The sequence below is a fragment of the Myotis yumanensis genome, unplaced genomic scaffold (assembly GCF_028538775.1).
Source record: "Myotis yumanensis isolate MYYU_CA2020_CCGP unplaced genomic scaffold, mMyoYum1.0.hap1 SCAF_7, whole genome shotgun sequence".
NCBI classification, from domain to species: domain Eukaryota; kingdom Metazoa; phylum Chordata; class Mammalia; order Chiroptera; family Vespertilionidae; genus Myotis; species Myotis yumanensis.
Window position 1 is genome coordinate 83,749,894 of NW_027223758.1, and position 22,656 is coordinate 83,772,549.

General features: G+C 40.6%; 1 protein-coding gene across 3 annotated transcripts in view; it reads right to left on the reverse strand.

Annotated features, from left to right (window-relative positions):
- DYM (dymeclin) overlaps positions 1 to 22,656 on the reverse strand; it is a 243,199-nt gene that overhangs the window by 108,739 nt on the left and 111,804 nt on the right. For all 3 annotated transcript variants that reach the window (XM_070421132.1, XM_070421134.1, XM_070421133.1), the window contains exons 10-13: positions 21,017 to 21,195; positions 19,368 to 19,493; positions 17,318 to 17,431; positions 16,258 to 16,352 (exon numbers count right to left, since the gene is read on the reverse strand). In XM_070421132.1, coding sequence (XP_070277233.1) covers positions 16,258 to 16,352; positions 17,318 to 17,431; positions 19,368 to 19,493; positions 21,017 to 21,195 — 514 coding nt within the window. The remainder of the gene's footprint in view (positions 1 to 16,257; positions 16,353 to 17,317; positions 17,432 to 19,367; positions 19,494 to 21,016; positions 21,196 to 22,656) is intronic.

Below are 22,656 nucleotides of genomic sequence, written 5' to 3' on the forward strand. Positions count from 1 at the left end.
TTTATTTTTAAAAACTGACTTCACTAATGATACTGAAATAATGCTATGATTCTAATGTATGATGCCCATCTTTTAGATATAAAATCTTAGAATAATACACTGCCTGCCTTTTGAAAAGCTCAAGAAACATGGAGATCAACCTCACTATGTCATCATCACAAAAGTGTTTTCTAATTTTCACTTTAGTTATTCATGAAGGCATATATATATATATGCATGTATTTAAAGCAGTGGAATCCTTTCTTCAAATGAAATCTGATGTGAAAGTGCAACCTGTAAAGCAGGTAACAGCGGAGCAGAGCTGCTCTGGGAGGAGTGCGATGGCCTGAGAGCCCTGCTGCTCCTGTTGCCATCCCCAAGTTGAACAAGAGACCTGCAGGAGAACCCACCAAAAACCAGAGTCGTAGAATCTTGGACTTGGGAGAGACCTGATTGAATACTTCACCGATCTCTTCTATGGTGCCTCCAAAGGCCTGCAGCCACTGTTGAATGGCTTCAGTTATGTTAGCCCTTCCCCAGGTTAAGGGGAAATGTAGGTCGTAGTTAACACTGTTCTGCATGAAACACTGAAATACAGGAAATAGCCACCACACCCCTTTTATTCATTAGCATCAGCATGCCATTTTGCAGAACAGAAGGGTGGGGTGAATCTATTTGTATCTGTCCTTTGAGTTAGTGGCAGTGTAGACCCAACTCTAATGACGTCAACAGCCATTAAAAAGTCTCCCACTGTACTAGCATGTTCAGAATGGAAAGTTACCAGAAGAACCTAGGTCAGAGTCTTGAAGAGGCCATATCAGCACACCTAAAACTGACAGTGCCTGTACCTGAATTTACTTCCGCTAACAGGAAAGGAATGAGGTTGCAGACCAGAAAACTTCAGAAGCAAACACTCATTGATACAAAAGAGTAAAGCTTCTATAACAGGCAGGTCTACATTCTTTTCTAAATTCTTCTTCCTTGCCAGCCCATTCATGTTTTTCAGTTACACCTGTGATTTTCCCATTCCCCTACCTATATCTGTTGAAATGTTATTCATCCTTGAAGATCTCGATTAAGTGCCATGAACTTCATACAGGCCTCCATTTTATCCTAAGTTAGAATTACGCCCCCTTCCACCTTCCTTAGTACTTGGCACAGTGTATACCTTTGTCTTATATTACAGTAGACCACATAGGAGGTCTACTGGGCTGAAGATGAATTTCTTATTTCTAAACTGCATTTTCACATTTCTTTCAGTAGATAAAATATTTAGATGTTGTAGGAATTAAATACCTATATAATACAAAATCTAGTTTCTAGTTCAGATTCAATACAATATCCAAGAATACACTTTTCACAGAAAAGTTGATTTTTAAATAGCTTTATGAAATAGCTGATCTCACTCCAAATACCACATTAATAACATTTTAATTCATTCCAAAAATACTAACTAGAATCTAGTCTGTAAAAGGATTGTGCCAGGTACACAAGAATAGCACAAGTCAAGGCTAGAAGCTCTCTAGATATAGACACTGTGTGCGCTGGTGTCCAGTTACACTGCTTATTTAAGGATTTCTCTTCAATCTGCCCCTAAGCGCCTTTAATTTGCCCGGGAAACCATTGCTGGTCCACTCTACATTACAGCAGCTGTACTACTGTAATCCACTTTGGTCTCTTGTTTTTCAATGATTAGGAAAAAATGCACTTGGTGGGGCAGGGGCTGTTGGTTGTCCCCAGTGATCTATTTCGATACTAACAGATTTTTCAGCAGGACACATGACTGCAGGGGATAAAAACGACATTTCTCAGCTCCCAACGCTGCTAAATGTGGCCCCGGGACTAAGTTCTCACTAGATTTAAGTATCCCTTGGCAGCCTCTGGAAACCTTCCTTAAGAGTCACTGGGTGCCTCGCCTCGCCTTTTATTCTTATCTCCTGTGGCTTGAACTCAGATGCTGATGGCGACCTTAACAAGGAAGATCGTGGAGGTACAGTGAAAGGAGTTTATCCGAAAATGCTCATGCCCTAATCCCTGCAACCTGTGAATGCATTACAAGTCAAAGGGGAATTTGAAGATGTAGTTAAGACTAAAGATCTTAAAATAGGGAGATTATCCTAAACTACCCAGATTTGCACAATCTAATCACATGAGCCCTTAAGAGCAGAGAACTTCCTCTGGCTAGAGCAGCCGTGGGCAAACTACAGCCCGCGGGCCGGATCCGGCCCGTTTGAAATGAATAAAACTAAAAAAAAAAAAGACTGTACCCTTTTATGTAATGATGTTTACTTTGAATTTATATTAGTTCACACAAACACTCCATCCATGCTTTTGTTTCGGCCCTCCGGTCAGTTTAAGAACCCATTGTGGCCCTCGAGTCAAAAAGTTTGCCCACCCCTAGGCTAGAGTCAGTGATAAGTGGCAAAAGGATCAGAGAGATTCCAAGCATCTGATGTGCCACTGGGCTTTGAGATGTAGGAGCCCATGTGCGAGGATGAGAGAGAGGCTTCTAGGAGCTCAGAGCAGCCCCCAGCTGTGTGCCCGGCAACAGGGACCTAAGTTCTACCATCACATGGAACTAGATAAGCCAACAACAGGAGCCTGGAAGCAGATTCTTCCCACAGTGTCCTGGTTAGAGCCCAGCAGGTCGACAACTTGCATTTTGGACTTGTGAAGCCTGGAGCAGGGAAACCACATGAACCTCGCCAGATTTCTGACTACAGAACTGTGAGGTGATATATTGTGTTGTTTTAGGCAGTTACGTCTATGGAAACTTGTTGCAGCAGCTGAAGGAAACTAATGCAGACTTCCTGGAGCAGAGCCTCCTTCTCAGCCCTCGAAGGCCTGCAGTGGACTTTTACTCGGAGAAAAATAACAGTTCTTTCTTCTTCTTTAAACTACTAGGGTTCTCAGTGACTCCCAGTTGAACCTAAATTTTGCTGATAACTTGATGAAATGATTTTTATTATCAACACCTAAAGAATAACAGAGGTTAAAGTAAAATATTAAGCTGTGAACACTTTTTGTACATGTGTAATGATATTAGACAGCCTTTAATAAGGTTTATTTTCCTTTCTTTCATTTATTTTATTTTATTTTATTTTTCAATTATAGTTTATATTCAACATTATTTCTTATTAGTTTCAGGTTAATAAGGTTTATGTTTACTTTTTCAGTTGCAACAGAGAAATCATGTGTTGTCTCAAACTTCATAACACTTAATATATGACCAATTATATGAAAGTCTAAAAAAAGGGGAATAAGATTATATTACTACCAGTGTTTAGACCAGTCAGGGTTAGTAATCGCTTATGGAATACAATGAGGTCAATATACATGAGCAAAATAGGTGCAAATGGTTTGGTAAGAAAAGCACAATTTCAAGTATGTACTGTATCACTGTGAAAGAAAAAAATTACTTATGGCTTGGAAAAATGCTCAAATCTTGCAATTACCACAAAATCCCCTTTTCGTATTAAAACACTAGTGGCCTAGTGCACGACATTTGTGCACTGGGGACGGGGTGGGGGTGGGTCCCTTAGCCCAGCCTGCGCTCTCTCGCAGTCTGGGACCCCTTGGGGGACGCCCGCCTGCCGTCTTAGGCCCACTCTCTGCTGGCAGTTGGACATCCCCCAAAGGGTCCTGCACTGCCACGGAGGCGAGAGAGGCTCCTGCCACCGCTGCTGCACTTGCCAGCCATGAGCCCGGCTTCTGGCTGAGCGGCACTCCCCTGTGGGATGCACTGATCACTAGGGGGCAGCTCCTGCATCATAGCTATCGCTGTGCCATAGCCACAAGATGGTGGCGCCCAGACCCCTCAGCCCTGCCGGGGCAGCAGGCGTGCGGCTGCTCTGCGTGCCTGCCTCCGAAGACCCCTAGTTCCCTCAGTCCCCCAGCCACCCAGGGCCAGCCCGAGGCACAGCCAAGCCTCAGATGGCGGCTGCCCAGCCACCCAGGGCCACCCGAGGCTCAGGTAACCAGGGCTGACTGAGGCTTGCGCTGCCAGCAGTGGCAGCAGCAGAGGTGTGATGGGGCATCGGCTTCCCCTGATCGCCGGGTTGCCTCCCACCCCTGAGGGCTCCCAGACTGTGAGAGGGGGCAGGCCGGGCTGAAGGGCGCCCCCTCCAGTGCATGAATTTTCATGCACCAGGCCTCTAGTATATGCATATGTGCAAACAACTTATTTGTCTAAATACATGGCTTTATCAATTTTATTAAATGAGTTCAATGACTTCCTGAAGCCATCATGTTATATAAATAGCTCTCAATATAGGTGATACATATGCATACACACACACACACATACATATATACATGAAAAGGCTTATAAAACTCTATATATGCTATAGACTATCCTTATTGAAACATATACACATGTATCTGAATAGAAAGTCACCTGGAAGTATATATACTAAGGTATTACTCAAAAATTACTTGAAGTGGGCACTATGGTTGTCTTCAAGCTTGTATATATTTTCTGTAATGAATCTGTGTTGCTTTGGTTTTTAATGAAATCATTTCTGCATAATCATTTATTCTACAAATTTTTTAAATATTTTTATTGATTTCAGAGAGGAAGGGAGAGGGAGATAGAAACATCAATGGTGAGAGAGAATCCTTGACTGGCTGCCTCCTGCACACCCCCTACTGGGATCGAGGCTGCAACCCAGGCATATGCCCTTGACTGGAATCGAACCTGTGACTTTTCAGTCCGTAGGCCAACACTCTATCAACTGAGCAAATCGACTAGGTCTACAAATATTTTTTGTACCAGGCATTGCTATAGGTACTTGGGATACATTTGTGAATGATACAAAGATCCCTGACCCTTTGGTGCTCACATGATCTTCAAAGAGAAACATATGCAGTACAATGGAAATTCTTGCTTTCCTTTCACCACATAACCATTTGTATCACTTTTTTTGTGTTTCTTTCCATAGTTTTACATGTAAATAAGGACAAATGCAAATATATGTTTATCCCCTTACTTACACTACTCAGATATTAAACATACTGTTCTGTGCCTTGCTTTTTTCACATAAATATCTTGAAGAGCCTTCTATACCCTTGCTCTTTTTTATAGCTGCACCCTGTCCATTGTATGTATATCATGTTTATTTAAGTCTATCGATAGATACTCGAGTTGTTTCTAATGACTATTTGCTATTATTAACAAACACTGCCAAAATAAATCTGCACATTGTCATTTTGCACAAATGCAGGCATGACTGTTGGGTCATGGATTTAAAATTTGGATAGATATTGCCACATTGTTCTTTATAGGACTTGTACCAATCTACACTCCCACAGGCAAAATTTGAGTGTCTCTATTTCCACATAACCGTATGTAACCACACAGACGGATTCTTCTAATCTGATAGGAGGGAAAATGGTATCTCAGTGTAGTTTTACATTGTATTTTTCATATTAGAGTGAAATTGAGCATTTAAAAATACATTTAAGGGCTACTTGATACCCTTTTATGTCACTTTAGAAATTCTGAACTTTGTGAACACATTTTTAGGCATACTGGTTACTACCTTCGGGGTGTCTACAGGCAGCTATGGGCCTGGCTTGAATTCAATTAAGTATTATTTTTTCTTCTTTTGAATAAATGCCAGGAAAGTGGATAATCAGGATTAAACTATTGGGACAAAACAGAGTCTTATCAGTTCCCCTAAGCCTAGCACAGGGCCTGGTGCACCTTAGGTATACAATACAATGTTTGCTTAAAAACAAAAAAAAGCGGGCACCTGAAAGATGTTTTCTTTGGAAGTTTATAGTGCAACAGCACCCCCAAGGGGAGCTTTAGCTAAAGCTCCACCCCACACCCCCATCAAATTTCCTCCAGATCTCTAAGCTATGACATATACATTAGTCAGAGTGAAGACAGCGTGATTGCTGTATAAATGCCACTTGCAAATGATCTCCAAGCTCCGCCTTCCAAATGGAATGCTGCCCCTAACCTCTCTTGTATAGAACTGGGGATGCCGTTGTCAGGGTGGACACTGGGCCAGTCACACTGCCACAGAGTAACACAGCCCTACATTTTCTCAGCCCAAAGACAAGACCTGGCCAGTATTAACCACTCAGTGACCAGCAAGTGCAGCAACACAGGCATTCACAGGGCAGAACTCTGTCCACTTGTTACAGGTAAAGACACTGTTACTGGGAAGTGCGCATTTCCTTCTGAACAAAAGAAACTGAATACAGACAGAAGTCATGAAAGAGAACTTTTATGTCACATGTAAATTAAACACAAGAAAGACAGCATTTGAATAGATTCAGCTGGATTTTCTATTTTGAATAGAAATCTAGATGTTTATCTTAAGCCTAGAATTTTAGAATGAAAGTATTGTGCATCTTCCTGCTATACAGGGTAATAACTTATGACACAATTCAGTAGTCTTTGACAGTCTTGTGGCAACTAGTACCCAAAGATGGCCACAAACGAACCAAGCCTCCCGTGTACCAACATTTCCTTTTGTGGTCCCTTTCTCTTGAATCTGGGCTGGTCCTGTGACCTGATTTTGACCAATAAAATGTGGTGAAAGCAATGGCCTGGGATGGCTGAGCTAGGTCATAAGAAACAGTTTCTGTCACTCTTGGATGTCCTTCTTGGGAGCATCCCTCATGGGAACTCAGCTGACAGCTGGTATCAACTGTCATAAGGCTGGTCACACAGGACATCGACCCCGCTGCTGTTTGACTGCAAGCATGTGAGAGACCTCCAGTGACTACCACTAAGGTAAGCAATCAATCCACAGCACTGTGAGAGATCATTATAAATCGCTGCTTTAAGCCACTAAGTTTTGGGGTGGCCTGTCACACAGCAATAGACAACCAGAACAAATTTGTTTTATAGCCACACCCAGGCAAGATGAGCAATAAACTTCTAAGACAATTTAGTAACATGCCCAGCTTATGACTTTAAAAGATAAAGACCATGTGCTCTTACAGGGAGTAAACATTATTTATATATTCTGTATATCCCCTTTCTCTTCCAACCCCTGATAATTATGTTCTCAATAAATATTTATTAAATGGAAGCATGAATAATACAAACATACCTGACTATTGATTATATTGATGGAAGGAAGTAAGGGTATAATTAATTCAGAAATAGTAGCTATTTAAAAGTATATGCCCCATCCCCTAACCAGGCATTACAGCAGTGATTCTAATCTCAGGGACCAGTTAGACTCTTAAAAAAAATTGAGGAGCCCAAAGAACTTTTTAATATATGGATTAAAACTATAAACATTATCTATAGTAGAAATAAAACTGAGAAAATCTAAAATACTTCTTAACTCATTTAAACATACTAATGAACATCACATGTTAACATAAATAACACTTAATGAAAAATAACTCCTTTCCAAAACAAAACTAAAAATGTCAGACAAGTAGCATTATTTTCTGTTTCTGCAATCTTTATACTGTCTGGCTTAACAGAAAACAGATTCTCAGTCCTGCTGAAGTCCATCTTGTTTTAGTTGAAGCACATGAGGAAAATGTAGCCCCAATAATATATATACTTAGAAAAGGAAGTGTTTTAATGCCCTTTACAGAAAATTGTAGATCTTCTTTGATAGTACAAAAAACTCAAGTGCTAGTTTCTTAGATTAGTTAAAATGTGGAATTGGAAACCCTCTTTCAATCTGTTGCATTAAGATCCTTTGGTCTATTTTGTACTTTGTATGAATCTTTTCACCCATGCCTAATTTTGTAACTTCATGCTGTGGTCATTTGAAAAATATTGGTTTGCTGAATTAAGAGTTATAAAGATCTTCCAAATGTTGACATACTTGCATTGGTCACCATACACGATCCAAAATATCCCACACTTAGTAATGTCTTTATCAATCTCATCGCAAAAGTCTTCAATTATTGGGAAGACATCAAACTCATGGTGCCAATGCACATTTTTTAAAATTCTAATTTGCTATAAGTTCCAATTTTACCATTGGCAACTAAAACTAGCTGTTGTTTTCTTTGAAGTGACACGTTCACGTGATTTTCAAGAAAATGTCTGCCAAGTCTAGATAACCACAGACTGTCATGTCACTCTTTCTTTACATAAAAATGGTATTCCAAAAAAGGGGCTAGTCCAGCCCACAACTCAACTGCACATGTGCTTTTTCTCAAGACAATCACTGTAGTTTAAGATGTAGTGGAAGTGCTTTCTATGAACTTCCAGTTTTATCACACAAAATATTAAAGGTTAAGATTTATTGTAACTAATCATTTTCACTATTTCATCGATTTATGCTAAGGTACCAGCAGTTTTACCCCAACTTTGCTTTTACAACACTGTTGCAAATGTCAGCACATGAAAATGACATATGTCTTATTATAAAAGTAGCTTAAACCCCATGGAACCTCTGTGGTCTGAGGAGCGTACATAGAGAACCTTGCATTGGTGTGATCCAAGAAGACTGTGAAAACTCTACTCAGTGGACACTCCACTCACTTGTAACTGAGAATTTGAGTTTAAAGTGGCTGGCATCTGTTTATCTTTCTCACTATTTATCAATGTCAGGTCTGCCATAAGGAGAAGATTTAAGAGGATACTCCTATTTTATAAAAGAAAGAACTGAGGCATGTTAAATGAATAAACACGCTACATGCTCGGAACACTCTTTAACATTTTTGATGTGGAGTATTTACCTACCTTTCCCCACTACCCTTTTCTCTCTCCTCAGGGAGTGTTCTCTCTTCCCTTGTTTGTCTCTGTCCCTGGTACATCTGATTCCGTGTATATTTACATTGGACATGTGAATCATTTCAAATCTCTTTACCTTTCTGTTTACTCCCAGTTCTCCTGTGACCACACCTCTGTTTGTCTTGGGAAAGGTGCCTTGTACAGAGACATGGAACAAACACAATGCATCAGGAAGGTAACGCCTTTACTCAAGTCACTTCATTCTCTTCTCTGGCCTTAGCATTTGATAACATATCAGGTATCACAATTCTGTAAAATTGGCGGGGTGGGGAGCCCACGCCTCTTCTCTCTTTTGTTCTGGAAAGAACTGCACACAGGAGCTGGGAGACAGTGCGCACTTGACTGGTCCCATGACAAGTCTAGGTTTCAGTATTTCCACATGTACAATGTGCACACTTGCCTTTGATGTTCCTTAAAGGTCCTTCCAAACCTATCATTTAATGATTTGTGTTTAAAACGAAAATATTCTGGTTACGTCAAAGCCACTCAGAAACACACTTTACGGGCTGCATCAATGACACTGACACCTGAGCAGGAGATTCGTTATGCCATGTGGACAGACCCGTGAAGCCTCCTACGATACCTAAATCCAATGCATTAGCAAGTGGGCCAGAAGGCCGAGAGCAGTATCACCTTGCTACCCAAATGACAGAGGGACAGGTTTTCTAACTGGCAACAGAAACGCACTAGGCAGAGACAATTCCCCACGGGTCTTTCGTGTTTCTGCATGTCCTAGGAGCAGAGGCACTCACAGCGTTATGTTCTAAACTCTCTGTTCATGACGCTGGTAAACAGACGTAGAAAGCAGAGACAGTGTCTCCCTCTAGAGCAGAGGGCAGTTTGCTCTCAAATACAGTTAAGATGTTTCAATGCAAAACAAAGGTTGGGCAGATTTGCTTAAAGTTATTCTAAGTGAGTGGGGTTCTCTAAGCTCAGGGGTTCTCTCCTGTAATGCAAACCACTGCATATGCAGGTGCCAACTCGCCCTTATCACACTACCCTGTGGGCACGAGAAACCGCAGGAGAAAATGATGACACTCTGGCTCCTACTGCTGCTGTGAGTAATAGCTGTCCTTCGTCTCTGACCCAGAAATCTTGGGTCTCTACCAGGATCCACAAAACTATGGCCGTCTAATGTGAAAGCCTGACAGTAGGGGAAAGTCTCAAGCTATTGAGAAGGAATGGCGGCTTAATAATTCCTGTCTATCTCAATAGTTAGACATTTTCCATTGGGAACTTCAACTTTCAACTGGGAGTCATCTAAATGACCTTAATACGATTTCTTAAGAAAAAGTTAAACTAAATAGCAAGCCATGTCAGGTTTTTCTGAAAAATGCAGCTTCCTTCAAAGTACCACTGACTGTAGGAAGTGAAGGAAGCCAGATTTTTAAGGCAAAACATCCCTCCTTCCTTTCTTGGCTCCTGCTATGCCAAGATCAAACAAGGACCAGCCACGACCAAAGGGAAACTGGAACTTCCTTCTGCCTGTGTATCCAGCAAGAACAAGTTAATGCTATCTTGTAAAAAGTAAATCATATACATCTAATAGAAGTACCTAATTGCAAAGCCAGTTTAAAAGAAGTATTGACACTGCAAAACCCTTCCTCAGTGGTTGAGCATCGACCCATGAACCAGGAGGTCGCGGTTCAATTCCCAGTCAGGGCACCTGCCCAGGTTGCAGGCTCGATCCCCAGTGGCGGGGCGTGCAGGAGGCAGTTGATCAATGATTCTCTCTCATCACTGAGGTTTCTCTCTCTCTCTCTCCTTTCCTCTCTGAAATCAATAAAAAATATATTTAAAAAAACAACAACAAAACAAATTGTCTTTCTTTGATTCCATGGGCCATTCTAAAAGATCGATATTTGTCCAAAACAGAGGCACTACCACCCAGAGATAAACAAACCACCTGTGTTTTGTAGTCCTCAGGAAAATGCTGGGTGAATAACGTGTGTCATTCCCGTGCAGAGCAGAACAGGGCAGCGTACAGGAACCGCCAGCCTGGGGCGAGACAGGGCAGGTGCAGAGCACGGAACCCGGTTAAAATCTAAGAGCATGTCTTCACCACTGGTGGCTGTTCATGCGAGAACAAGTGAACGCATAAGTCATGGAATGAATAATTTTTAAATTCTTAAATTACATAATTGGATTTACAAAAAACCATACTATGCTTATAAAAAGTTTCATTCAAAATCTATGTTTTATATTATTTTATTCTTGAGGTTTGAAAAACCAGGAAGCTTTCAATAACATCTTACATTGTCATCAACTTCACTAGCTTCAAAAAGCATCAGGTATCTGCAGAAGGTGGCCAGAGTCGAATCAGCTTACGTGAAGTCTCAGAACTAAGCTTAAAATCCCAGATGCCAGCTGAAACCAGTTTGGCTCAGTGGATAGAGCGTCGGCCTGTGGACTGAAAGGTCCCAGGTTCGATTCCGGTCAAGGGCATGTACCTGGGTTGCGGGCACATCCCCAGTAGGAGATGTGCAGGAGGCAGCTGATCGATGTTTCTCTCTCATCGATGTTTCTAACTCTCTCTATCTCTCTCCCTTCCTCTCTGTAAAAAATCAATAAAATATATTTTTTTTAAAAAATCCCAGATGCCAGCCCATCCTCTAAGAATAAGTCACTACGCATTTATTAGAAGTCTATTGTGACCCTAATGGTTTTTTTCAGTGGTTAGTGCATCAGCCCTCAGACTGAAGGGTCTTGGGTTCGATTCCAGTCAAGGGCACCTATCTTGGTTGCAGGCTCAATCTCGGGAGGCAACCAATAGATGTCTCTCTCTCACATCTGGTGTTTCTTTCTCTGTGTCTCTCCTTTTCCCTTTCACTCTCTCTAAAAATCGATGGAAAAAATATCCTAGGGTGAGGATTAACAAAACAAAAACGTCTATTGGGTGTCTGAGAGCTACTCTGTCTGTAAAGCAATGCAAAGAATTATATAAGACAAGTCTTTTATCTCCAGTAATTACTACACTGCTTAAACAACAAGACTTGAACCTTCAGGCCAGGCCAGTGTGCCACAAAGTCAAGATTCTGAAGTTCTCTCCCCCACACCAGCCGCTGACAGAAGCAGGTCGCCACAGCTGTATTTTCTAACATGTGACTTTCTCCTTTCCTGACCTGCTCCCCTGCTCCTGACCCAGGAACTAGCCCTGGGCCGGAATAAGAGACCGAGGGCTGCTTGTTACAAAGAGATGAACAGGCCCCTGGGTTCTTTCTCTTTCTAATATGAAGAGGAAAGTATGAAGTGACTGTGCTAGCAGCAGCTGGGTCTAAAGTTAGAAGGTCTAGGAGCTGGGGGTGGGTTGGGGTGGGACAGAATGGGGGACTTGACCATTGCAGGTTCAAGATAAAACAGAATAGAGAGGAGGAAACTGGTGGGGAAAACCCTACAGAAAGAAGAGGTGATACCAGGAATGGCTCAGCTTTTTTCTAATTCCAGACCACATTTATCCAGACACAGGAGTGCAGCTGTGCAGAGCAGGGAACTGTACCCACTCAGGAAGGACAGAGCAGTGAGTGGAAGTAGTAATTGAAGATGAAGAGCAAAGGGAAGGGCCCAGATTATGTCACTCTCAGGCAAGGTTCCTCAGCCTCAGCACTAGTGACATTTTGGGCTAGATAGCTATTTGTTGTCCTGTGTATCATAAGATGTTTAGCAACATCCCTGGCCTCTACCCACTAGATGTCAGTAGCAACCTCCTCTCCTGTTGTAGCAATAACAACAGAAACAATACATAAAAAAGTACTCCAGACACTGCCAATGCCCCCTGGGGACAAAATCACCCACTGTGGAGAGCTTCTGCTCTCAGGAGGTTGAATTTAAACCTGTCAGCAACGGGAAGGCATTTAATGATTTTAAGCACAGGGAGCAGTAAGATCAGACATGCTTTTCAAAAGAATGCAGCAGTACGGAGATCGACTGTGGAGGGAAAAGTAGGGAGGCAGAAGGACCAGCAGACAAATGACACTGTTTGGTGATCATCATGAACACGTAAACCAAGACAGCAAGAGTGGAGACAGAAAAGAGAGTATTAAAGCAAATTACAATGGTAGAGTTAGACAGGATTCCAGGGCACAACTGGACATAGCGTTTGAGGGGAAGGGAGAAATGGTAGGAAATTACTTGGTTTCTGGTTTGGCAATTTAGGTGGCCGCAGTGAGGGTCATTACTTAGGATAGGAAATTTAAAAGGAAGAACGTGTTTAAAAAATAAGTATAGTTTTAAACAGAATAAAAGTCTGAGTTAAGTGTTGGATATCCAGGCAATGAGGTTAGTAGAGTTAGGGTTCAGCTAGCCAACAGTTACAGTACGCGCTATGTGTCAGGCCCTTTACAAGTATTAACTCACTTAATCCTCATCATATCCACTGAGATAAGATAGTAACTGCTGTCACCAACCTTACAGATGGGGAAACTGCTGCCTAGAGAAGTCAAGGAACTTCTCTAAGATTCCACAGCTAGCAGGTTTTGGAGCCGGCACCCAAACTCAGCCTGTGCTCTGAACCACTATACTCTACTGCCTGCCTCCGGAGACAAAGAGAAAGATCAGGATTATTTTATACAAGTGCACAGAGGTGAAGCTATAGGCATATATGTGAACTCCCAGGAAAAATGAGCAGAGAGAAAAAAAAACAATTTAAGATGAAAGATTAGAGAAAGTATCTGTTAAGCCAAATGTGAGGGAGGAGCTAGAGGAAGGAGCCGGTGGGGGGACAGCACAAGAGGAGAAGTCTTAAAGGCAGCAAGTAATGATATCCTTGTAACCCACAGCAATCCCTTACATACAGTCTACTTTTTATAAATGTTTTTACTTGAATTAATAAGCCTCGTCGCAAATAATGATATCAAATATCCATGCTTTTAGCATATTCTGAATCTTCATAGATGAGCAAAACCTAAATCATGTTTGTGATTTTTCTAGAATACCAAATTTGTAGAAGACATGTTGTCATTAAATATAAAACAGTTGCTTAGACACCATATGAAATCATTCCTTACATTTATATCCAGCTAAAAAGGTTTTTAAAAGCTTTATTCACATCCTATTTTCTCAGCAATGAAGCATGTTACTGTTTTGCATTTTGGTAAAGATCACATGAAATATTGGCTCTTTTAAGTGTTGCAACTGGCAGATATAAAACTGTACAGTCGCTTCCTGAAAGAGGATTTAGAAAATGTCTATGGAAACTAATGCCTTCTCACTTGAAGGAGTCACTAGAGCATCTGGTGAATTGGGTTGCACTGTTATGATAAATCTGTGCATCTAAACAGTGTTTGTTATGCATCCGTTCCGGATCATACTTTACAGTTCTGTACCCTAAGCACAAACATTTAGTACAGAATGAGTTTCCTCACGATGAAAAAAGGTTGGCCCCATTTCCAATTCGAGACAAGTGTTTTCTAAGAAATAAATCTTGATTTCCAAGCCCAAATTCAAAGTGCTTTCCAAACTTTAATATACAAATCATGTGGGGACTCTGTTAGAATGAAGATCTGATTCGGGGTGTGAAGCTGGTGGACACTGCCTTTCTAACAGGAAATCACCGTCCTGGGTGATGCGGACGCTCTGGTCCTCACTCTGCACCGCTGCGGCCCCTGGGCCAGTGCTGGTAGCACAGGGCACAGCACAGAACTGCACGCCCCTCTGTGCCAACAGGGCATGCTAACATCACCTCTGCTGCAAACGATGACTCTAGAAGTTTACATTAAATTATTTCTTTTAAATCATTTACGGTTCATTCATTCACATTTTTTATTCTGTTGCCTTCTTTCCTCTCTATTGCTTTCATTATCCTAAGCTGTGATCTGACGGTGAAGGCCTCAGCTGGTTCTTTGAGGTTTCTCTCCTATAATCCTTGTAGAGGCTGAATGGAGCAGGTTATTTTCTAAATATGAACCATGCTCTCCCCCCGACCCCTCTTGTTTTGGTTTGGTTTGCTGTGGTTGATGCTTTCCTCTCTCAGGCCATCTCTCTCTATTTACTTTGCCTAATTTCTCAATGAGATGTGATCTCACTACTCCCTGAACAACCACTCACCACAGGAACTTTTCTTTCATTCTAATGTTTATGACAGTCTGTTGAATATAATATATGTTGGTGCTTGTCATATCTCCACTATTCAAGTACTAGCTACCTGAGGGCAGGCAACTTTATAACTAAATACAACTCCATTAAAATAGAGTTAAAGCTCTACTCCTTACTGATGCTAAACGTGATCAAAATATTCCCAAATCACAAATCTAAATTAGGGCTTTTATTTCTCCAAAATGATGGGTTTTCCACTTTAGTCATCACACATAGAAAACTGGGCACAGTGCTTTATTTGCATTTTTTCCAACTCTTATACCTAGAAAATTTTTATTTAATCTTGCTTCATATATTTTATAAGAATTTAAGTTCTAAACCAACTCATCTGGCGTTTTCATACTGAACAGGCCAAACGTCCACATTCTAGCCCCTGCACCTGTGAGTATGTTACCTTACATGGCAAAGGGGCTTGCAGTGATGATTCAGTTAAGGACCTTGAGACGGCAGATTATCCTGGGTTATCTGGGTAGGGCCCAGGCAATAACAAGAATCCTCAAAGTGGAAGAGGAGATGTGAGGGGATGTGAGGAGGACTCAACAACCTACTGTTGGGGCCTTGCAGATGGCGGAAGGGGTCATGAGCCAAGGAATGTGGGCAGCTTCTAGCACCTGGAAAAGGTGAGGGAACATTCTCCTCTAGAGCAACCAGAAAGGGTTGCAGCCCTATTGACATCTTGATTTAGCCCAGTGAAACCGTGTTGAACTTCTAGTACAGAATGATATAACAAATTTGTGTTGTTTTAAGTCACTACTTTGTGGCAGCAATAGGAAAATAATATGCTATAAAAAGAAACTATATGGTATAAAAACTATATGGTATACCAATATGCTATAAAAAGAATTCTACAAGACACACACAGGTAACTCCTCAGAAGGGAAGTGTGATGCTCTACAAAAAGCTCAACGAATATGTTAATTAAAATGTAGTTTGCATTACTAAGAAATATGCCTGCGTCTCTTAAAAAGCTAGTATAAAGCCTTAGCCGGTTTGGCTCAGTGGATAGAGCGTCGGCCTGTGGACTGAAGGGTCCCGGGTTCTATTCCGGTCAAGTGCACATGCCCGGGTTGCAGGCTCCTTCCCTAGTAAGAGGTGTGAAGGAGGCAGCCGATCAGTGATTCTCTCTCATCATTGATGTTTCTATCTCTCTCTCCCTTTCCCTTCCTCTGTGAAATATATATATATATATATATATATATTTTTTTTTTTTTTTTAAAAAGCTAATATACAAAGCTTAAAACCGATTTATAAAATGGTTGAAAGTAAATACAATTAATTTTGATTGAAAAGTTAGGTTAGTAACAGAGAAGAACAAGGTATTTTCAACCAAACAGGTGATAAAAATTAAGTGTGATGATTTGATATTCTTACAAGTAACATTTAAAAAGGAAACATCATCCTATCCTTTTCCATAGGACAGCCAGAAAACAAAAATCAGGATTTCTTTTAAAGCTCATATTTACCTGATGATCCTCTGGGCAGCATACTGATGGAGAGAACGGAACTGGGCTGACATATTTGCTAAAGCTGCCAAACAGTTTGTGTGAAGGTACTTGTCCTGTCAGAAAACAGCAAGTTGAAAACATTCATCAAGTCTTCTCTGCTTTGTAAGCAAGGCTAATTAGAAGCAAATGTAAACTCGATTTTCACTGATTGTTGAAAGTTCAGGTCCACAATCATTTTCCCTAATTCCAAAAACCGATAAAGCACTGAAAGTTCAAAGTGTTTTCACCACGCATTTGGAAGCAACATCTGGCAAAGAGCATAGGCTATTTGTGGTCCTCATTACCCTGCCCTGGTGAATACTGAAGTATTCTGCTGCAGAAATATTAATGTTTAATTACAGTGTGCTGCTCCAGAACCTAATGGCTACATATAGTAAGCATCTGCTCTATAATTATCTTTCTAAAATCAAAACATTCTCCATTCTAACACACATCTGGCTCCTAGCATTTCAGATAGAAGATTCTGAACATGTATCTACGTTAGCCCCACAGAGGAAATAATTGAAAACAGGTCAGTAAACTTGACCATGTCTCTGAGTTATGAATTCTGTATATGGCTTCTCTATTGACCGGGACTGAAATTTGCCCCCAGGTACTGCAAATACAATCCAGTTGAAATTTTCCCTTTACTCTTTAAAAGTGTTCTTTCTTCTATTTTCCTCCCAACTGAATTCATTTTTATTCTACTCATATCTTCTTAGTTTGCTGTTGTTTTTAAAAGGCAAATCAGTTTTATCAGTCCCGCAAAGATGTACAGCATTTTTTATTTAAATGTGCTCCACTGCTTGTGTTTGATCTCATGTAAAAGGTCTCTAATCATGCAGTCTATTAAACATTAAGAAACAGATACTATATATAGTACCTTAAGATCATGTAATACAGTGACTATAAGCTGATCTGTATTTTTCTACTGTACTTCATGAGAACATTGGCACTCTCAATATTGAGAGTGCTTTCAACTATAGTCTTAATCGCATCATATGCATTATAGATAATAGAGCAGCTTTGGAATACTTACTCTTGTCCTTGTCATGTTGTACTGAATGGTTCTTATTACGACCAGTATTAGGAGACTCCCCAGTGAAATTTCTGTTAAAACCCGTTCTGAATACCAAGTAATATTTTTTAATATCTGTAATGGGGAAGAAAAGTTTAAGTTAACATGAGTGACTTAGGAAAAAAGGACTGTCCATGTCTATATAATTTCGGATAAGCCGTGGCTATGCTCCAAGTTAAACAGAATATACTAGTAAAAGTGCATTGTGAGACTTTGAGTTCAAGATAGCCAAACCGTGATGTGTTTACGTCTCCTTCCCCCTTGCTTCTTAAATATGAAAGAAAGAAAAAAACCAGGTCTGGAAGACAGGAGGTTATCATTAGTGGACAAACAGGAGGAATGGCACATAGGACAGGACTGAGAGAAAAACAGTCAGAGCTCAGCAGTCTGAAAGCGAACATAAGAAAACCAAGGAGTCTCTCGAGAAGTAGAGCTCTCCCAACCGCAGAAAGCTCCATGCTGTGTTCAGGGGAAGGCCAGGAATGCAAACAGCCACGATCTTCCAGAACAACTGTCCCTGTGTTCTGTTCTGTCTACTCAGTGCAGGCAGCTCACCTCCAGGCCTCAGTAAGCAAGAACTGTTTTCTAATTTAAGTTGGAACAGTTTCACTGTAGATTTGTAACATGGGTATCAGAAAGAGAGAGAGAGAGACAGAGAGACAGAGAGAGAGAGAGAATGGGTAGACACGGGATGCGCTATTTTTCACGAAAACCTAGTACTTCCATATAAACTGCCAGTTACAAAAATAGTCACAGGATGTGAAGTACAGCATAGAGAATATAGTTAGTAATCTATATATATAAAAGCCTAAGCAACCAGCCGACCGGCCCTATGACACACACTGATCACCAAGGGGCAGATGTTCAACACAGGAGCTGCTGAGCAACAGAAACTTTGCAGAGTGCCCTCCCGCACTCCAGGACCCCTCGGGGGATGTCAGGCTGCCGATTTTGGCCCAATCCCCACAGGCCAGGCCAAAGGACCCCTGCCAGCCACCTTCTAATTAATTTACTTTCAATGTGCATGAATCCGTGAACTGGGCTTCTAGTATTGTAATAACTATGTATGGTGCAGAGGGTTCTAGACTTCTCATGGAGATCACTTCATATGGTATTTAAGTGTCTAATCCCTGTTGTAAATCTGAAACTAATATAATATTGTGTCAACTATAATTGAAAAATAAAATTTAAAAAAACCTACTACTTCTTTCTATATGTTTTAACACTATGTCTATATATTACATGGACACAAACATTTTCAATGTTATAAAGAAAATACCAAAAAGGGAGATAAAATCAGTTTGGGAATGTAATTCACCAGCAAGACTAACATTTAAAGATTAAAATTATATTACACTGTCTTTTTTTCTGTTTAAGTTTATCATGAATTTTATATAGAATTGATTTTAGAGAGGAAGGGAGAGGGATAGAGAGATAGAAACATCAATGATGAGAAAGAATTATTGATCGGCTGTCTCCTACATGCCCCCGACTGGGGATCGAGCCCCAAACCCTGGCATATGCCCTGACAGAGAATCGAACCGTGGGCTCCTGGTTCATGGGTTCACGCTCAAGCACTGAGCCATGCCAGCTGGGCATATTACACTGCCCTTTAAAAAATAAAACAACTGATTTCTCAGTCTTCTTTTCTATTCCATATTCTTTCACTCATTCTGTAAACAGAGAGCAAACCTGCTGGACAATTTCTGACTCTACTGAAAAGTGGGCATGAAATGAAGAAGAAAAATGAACCCAGTGGCAACAAAAACATTTGCCTCAATTACTAAAGAAACCATCTTGAGAGCTTTTTTAATAGTCTACTAGTCTCCTAGTCATTCAGAAAAAAGCAAACACCATTTGATAAATGGTTCACAGATGATTTCTAAGTCAGGTTCTCTCAGAAACAGCTACCAGAAGGAAGAGAAGGAAGAAATGCTAAGCCTCAGTAAAACATCTGGCGGAGCATATCGATTCTGAAACTCTAACTCTGATCGAAGCAATGGGGACTTACCACTTCGTGAATGGACCTATTGAAGCCATCATCTTCTGTAAGGATCAACAATATTATGAGCGCCATATACACGTGGTGTGAGTTTCTTTCTTCAACATGATACAGAATCTCAAGAATTGGTAAAACCTAGGGAATAGATATTTTACTTTACTACTTATATCACATTATTATGAGACCAATGTCTTAAACTTTTATACTTTTATTATCTACCCTTTGCTTAACTTCATAGTTACATTTTTCTTTAGAGAAAAAGACACACAAACCCGTCTCTGACTGAAAGGACTTTCCACATGAACAGCTAAGACGCCAGCTGAGGAAATCACCACCCAGTTGCTTCTGCTGACACATGAAGGGTGGGTTTGCAGAGACCACGTAGGCTCCCAGTCAGCACAGACCTGAACAGAGGCAGGTCTGCCTCCAGCCTACTAGGAACTTACACACAATAAAGGATTCTCAGGAACACTGTCATGTGTCAAACACTACCTTCCTAATAACAAAGACTGTAAAATAAAAGAATTGCTACCTGACAAACATCAGATCAGCACAATAAATTTTCTACCCATAACATATCTTCTCATCGTAGCTTCAACAAGTATTTACTATTGAAGAAAGGGAAAAGGACAGATAGAGACATCAGATGAGACATTATCAGAGTAACCTATGCAAGAAATGTAAAAACAACAAACAAATGGAGAAACCCTACCCCACCCTCCCTAGTAAAAACAAAACCTTTTAACTTTTCTCTGGTGTGTATCATACACACAACTGCTCCTGCATCATTTTAAAAAAAAGATCTTAGAGAAAGGGAGGGAGAGAGAGACAGAGAGAAACAGTTGGTTGCCTCCCACACGTGCACCAACTGGGGCTCGAACCCATAACCTGGGCATGTGCCCTGACTGGGAATTGAACCCGCCACCTTTTGGTGTACAGGATGACACTCCACCCAACTGAGCCACACCGGCCAGGTCATCCCTGCATCATACCAACCTCTATACCACAGAACTTTCCAGAACAGGTGATGTCACAGGCTTTCTGCTTATTGTTATCATTTCCCTTAGAATACATCTTACTCAGAATTGTCTGTGCTCAGTAAACAGACCTTCTCGCTGTAAGTTTTCACTCACATAGGTAGTACACTGTTATACCTGATTTTGCTATTTAAGCCAATGTTTTCCACGTATAGGTATGGAGATAAGTTCTTTCATCATGTTTTTTGTCCTCACTGTCACTTTGACATAGGACATGCTCTTCAAATGAATTTTAATATCCCACACTACTCAGTATTCTATCTTTAACACTAAAAAAAAACAAAGGCTACCAAATGCCTCATGAATCCTGCTGTCAACCTGTCAAAACCAGTGCAGAGGGGACATCCCTTTGGCTGCCAGCAGTGGGCGGCTGGTAAAGACCTAACGGACAGGGAAGCTGTGGTGCTGCTGCCTTCTCCACTCTGTGGTGCCATCTCAACGTGCTCTGCCTCCTACACTGCCAAGCTCATACCTTTGCCTATCAGGTGACATCTCCCCGTTGATTTCGCAACCATCACCTTGTAGCAACCAAGCAAATACACTGCCCCTCTGGGGAAAAGAAATTATTCTTCAAAATACTATAAAATACAAAAAGCATGAAATGTTTAGCATGATACTTACAAGATTTTCCATATCTGTGCGAGCCAACATGTACGTTCTAATATTACTATTCTGATGGAGCAATGTATACAATAAGAGAGTTGCCTGATCAGACGTCTGCTGCTCACACAGAGTCGTGTACAAACTGTTAAAATTAATCTGGAAAGCATGTGGAATTGACGAGGGGAAAGGACTGTTATCTGGAATACAGAAAACAGAAAATTTTTTAAATATTTCATCAGTATTTTCTAGACTATGCCCTTTATAAATAATAAAAGCCCACTCATGTATATAATTCAATTCCCATTACTTTTATATGTTGCTACCTTTCAGATTCAAAATTTCAATTTATATTTAAAATTCTACTTTAAAAATAACTAAATGTAAAACAATACAGAGGTGATAACACTGTACTGTATAACTGAAATTTTCTGAGAGTAGAACTAAAACAGTCTCACACACACACACACACACACACACACACACAAAGAATAAAAAAACACTGGACCAATTTATTTCTCTGTAGCATCTAAGCATCTTTCCAATGGTTATGTGCACCATCCCTTATTTAATCCAGGCAATAACCATGTCATTGCTCGCACCAGTTTTACAAAGGATGAAATAGAAGCTCAGAGGGATTAAGTACATTTTCCAAGATTAGCCCTGAGTAAAAAAAAGATCAATTAGCTTCTATTGTTTTCACGACATAATACTGCTTCTTTAATAATAGCAATAATTCAGGGAGCCAGTACTATGACAGATGCTCATTTAATTCTTATAAAAACCTTAAGCTATAGAGATTATAACTTCTGCTTCATGAATAAAGAAACTAGTATGTAACAAATAAAGACTGGGCTATGAAGCCAGGTCAGTCTAACTCTGAAGCCAATGTTCTGGATCAGTGTACTGCACAGTCTCTGAAAGATGACCATCTCAGGAAGGTTCAAGCCCAAATAGTAACATTTGGCCAGAGCAGCAGAAGTAACAATAGTAGAGATACCACAAAATGGGACACTTGCTTTGTTGCAAAATCTGAGCTAATCATTTAAAAACCTTACCTTGCTTGGTACTTATACAAATACTACTAGTCATATTATCTTCATTTTGCAGACAAAGCCACTGAGGCTTACTGACATTAAGCAAACTGTGAAAGGCCTCGCAGATCTGAAGTGACCATAGAAAATACTATTAGATACGTGAGCTTTCACTTCTAATCTATCAAATTATGAGACTTCCTATTCCCCGGTAAATAATAATACCAGAATTAGCAAAGCCACAACTAACTGGCACACTCACCCACTGTCTCTAAGAAGCATGTTAGAAAAGTTCTGCGAAGAAGCAAGGCAAAGGGCATCAGAAACCTTAACAATTCCTATCTAATGACTGTACTTTTCACCCATCTCAATTATGTGAATGTTGGGGTACATCTCGATAATCTAGCCTACCATACTTATCTTACTTTTAGAGTATAACCTTTTGATAAAAGAGTACTGTTTCAACATAAAACTTTCTACTTATGCTCTATCTACCACATGGTTTGGCAAACTACACCCCACAAACAGCCCACCAGTTGTTTGGAAATAAAGTTTTATTGGAACCAGCCATGCACACTCACTTATGTATTATCTATGCCTGCTTTGTGCTGTGATGGCAGAGTTAAG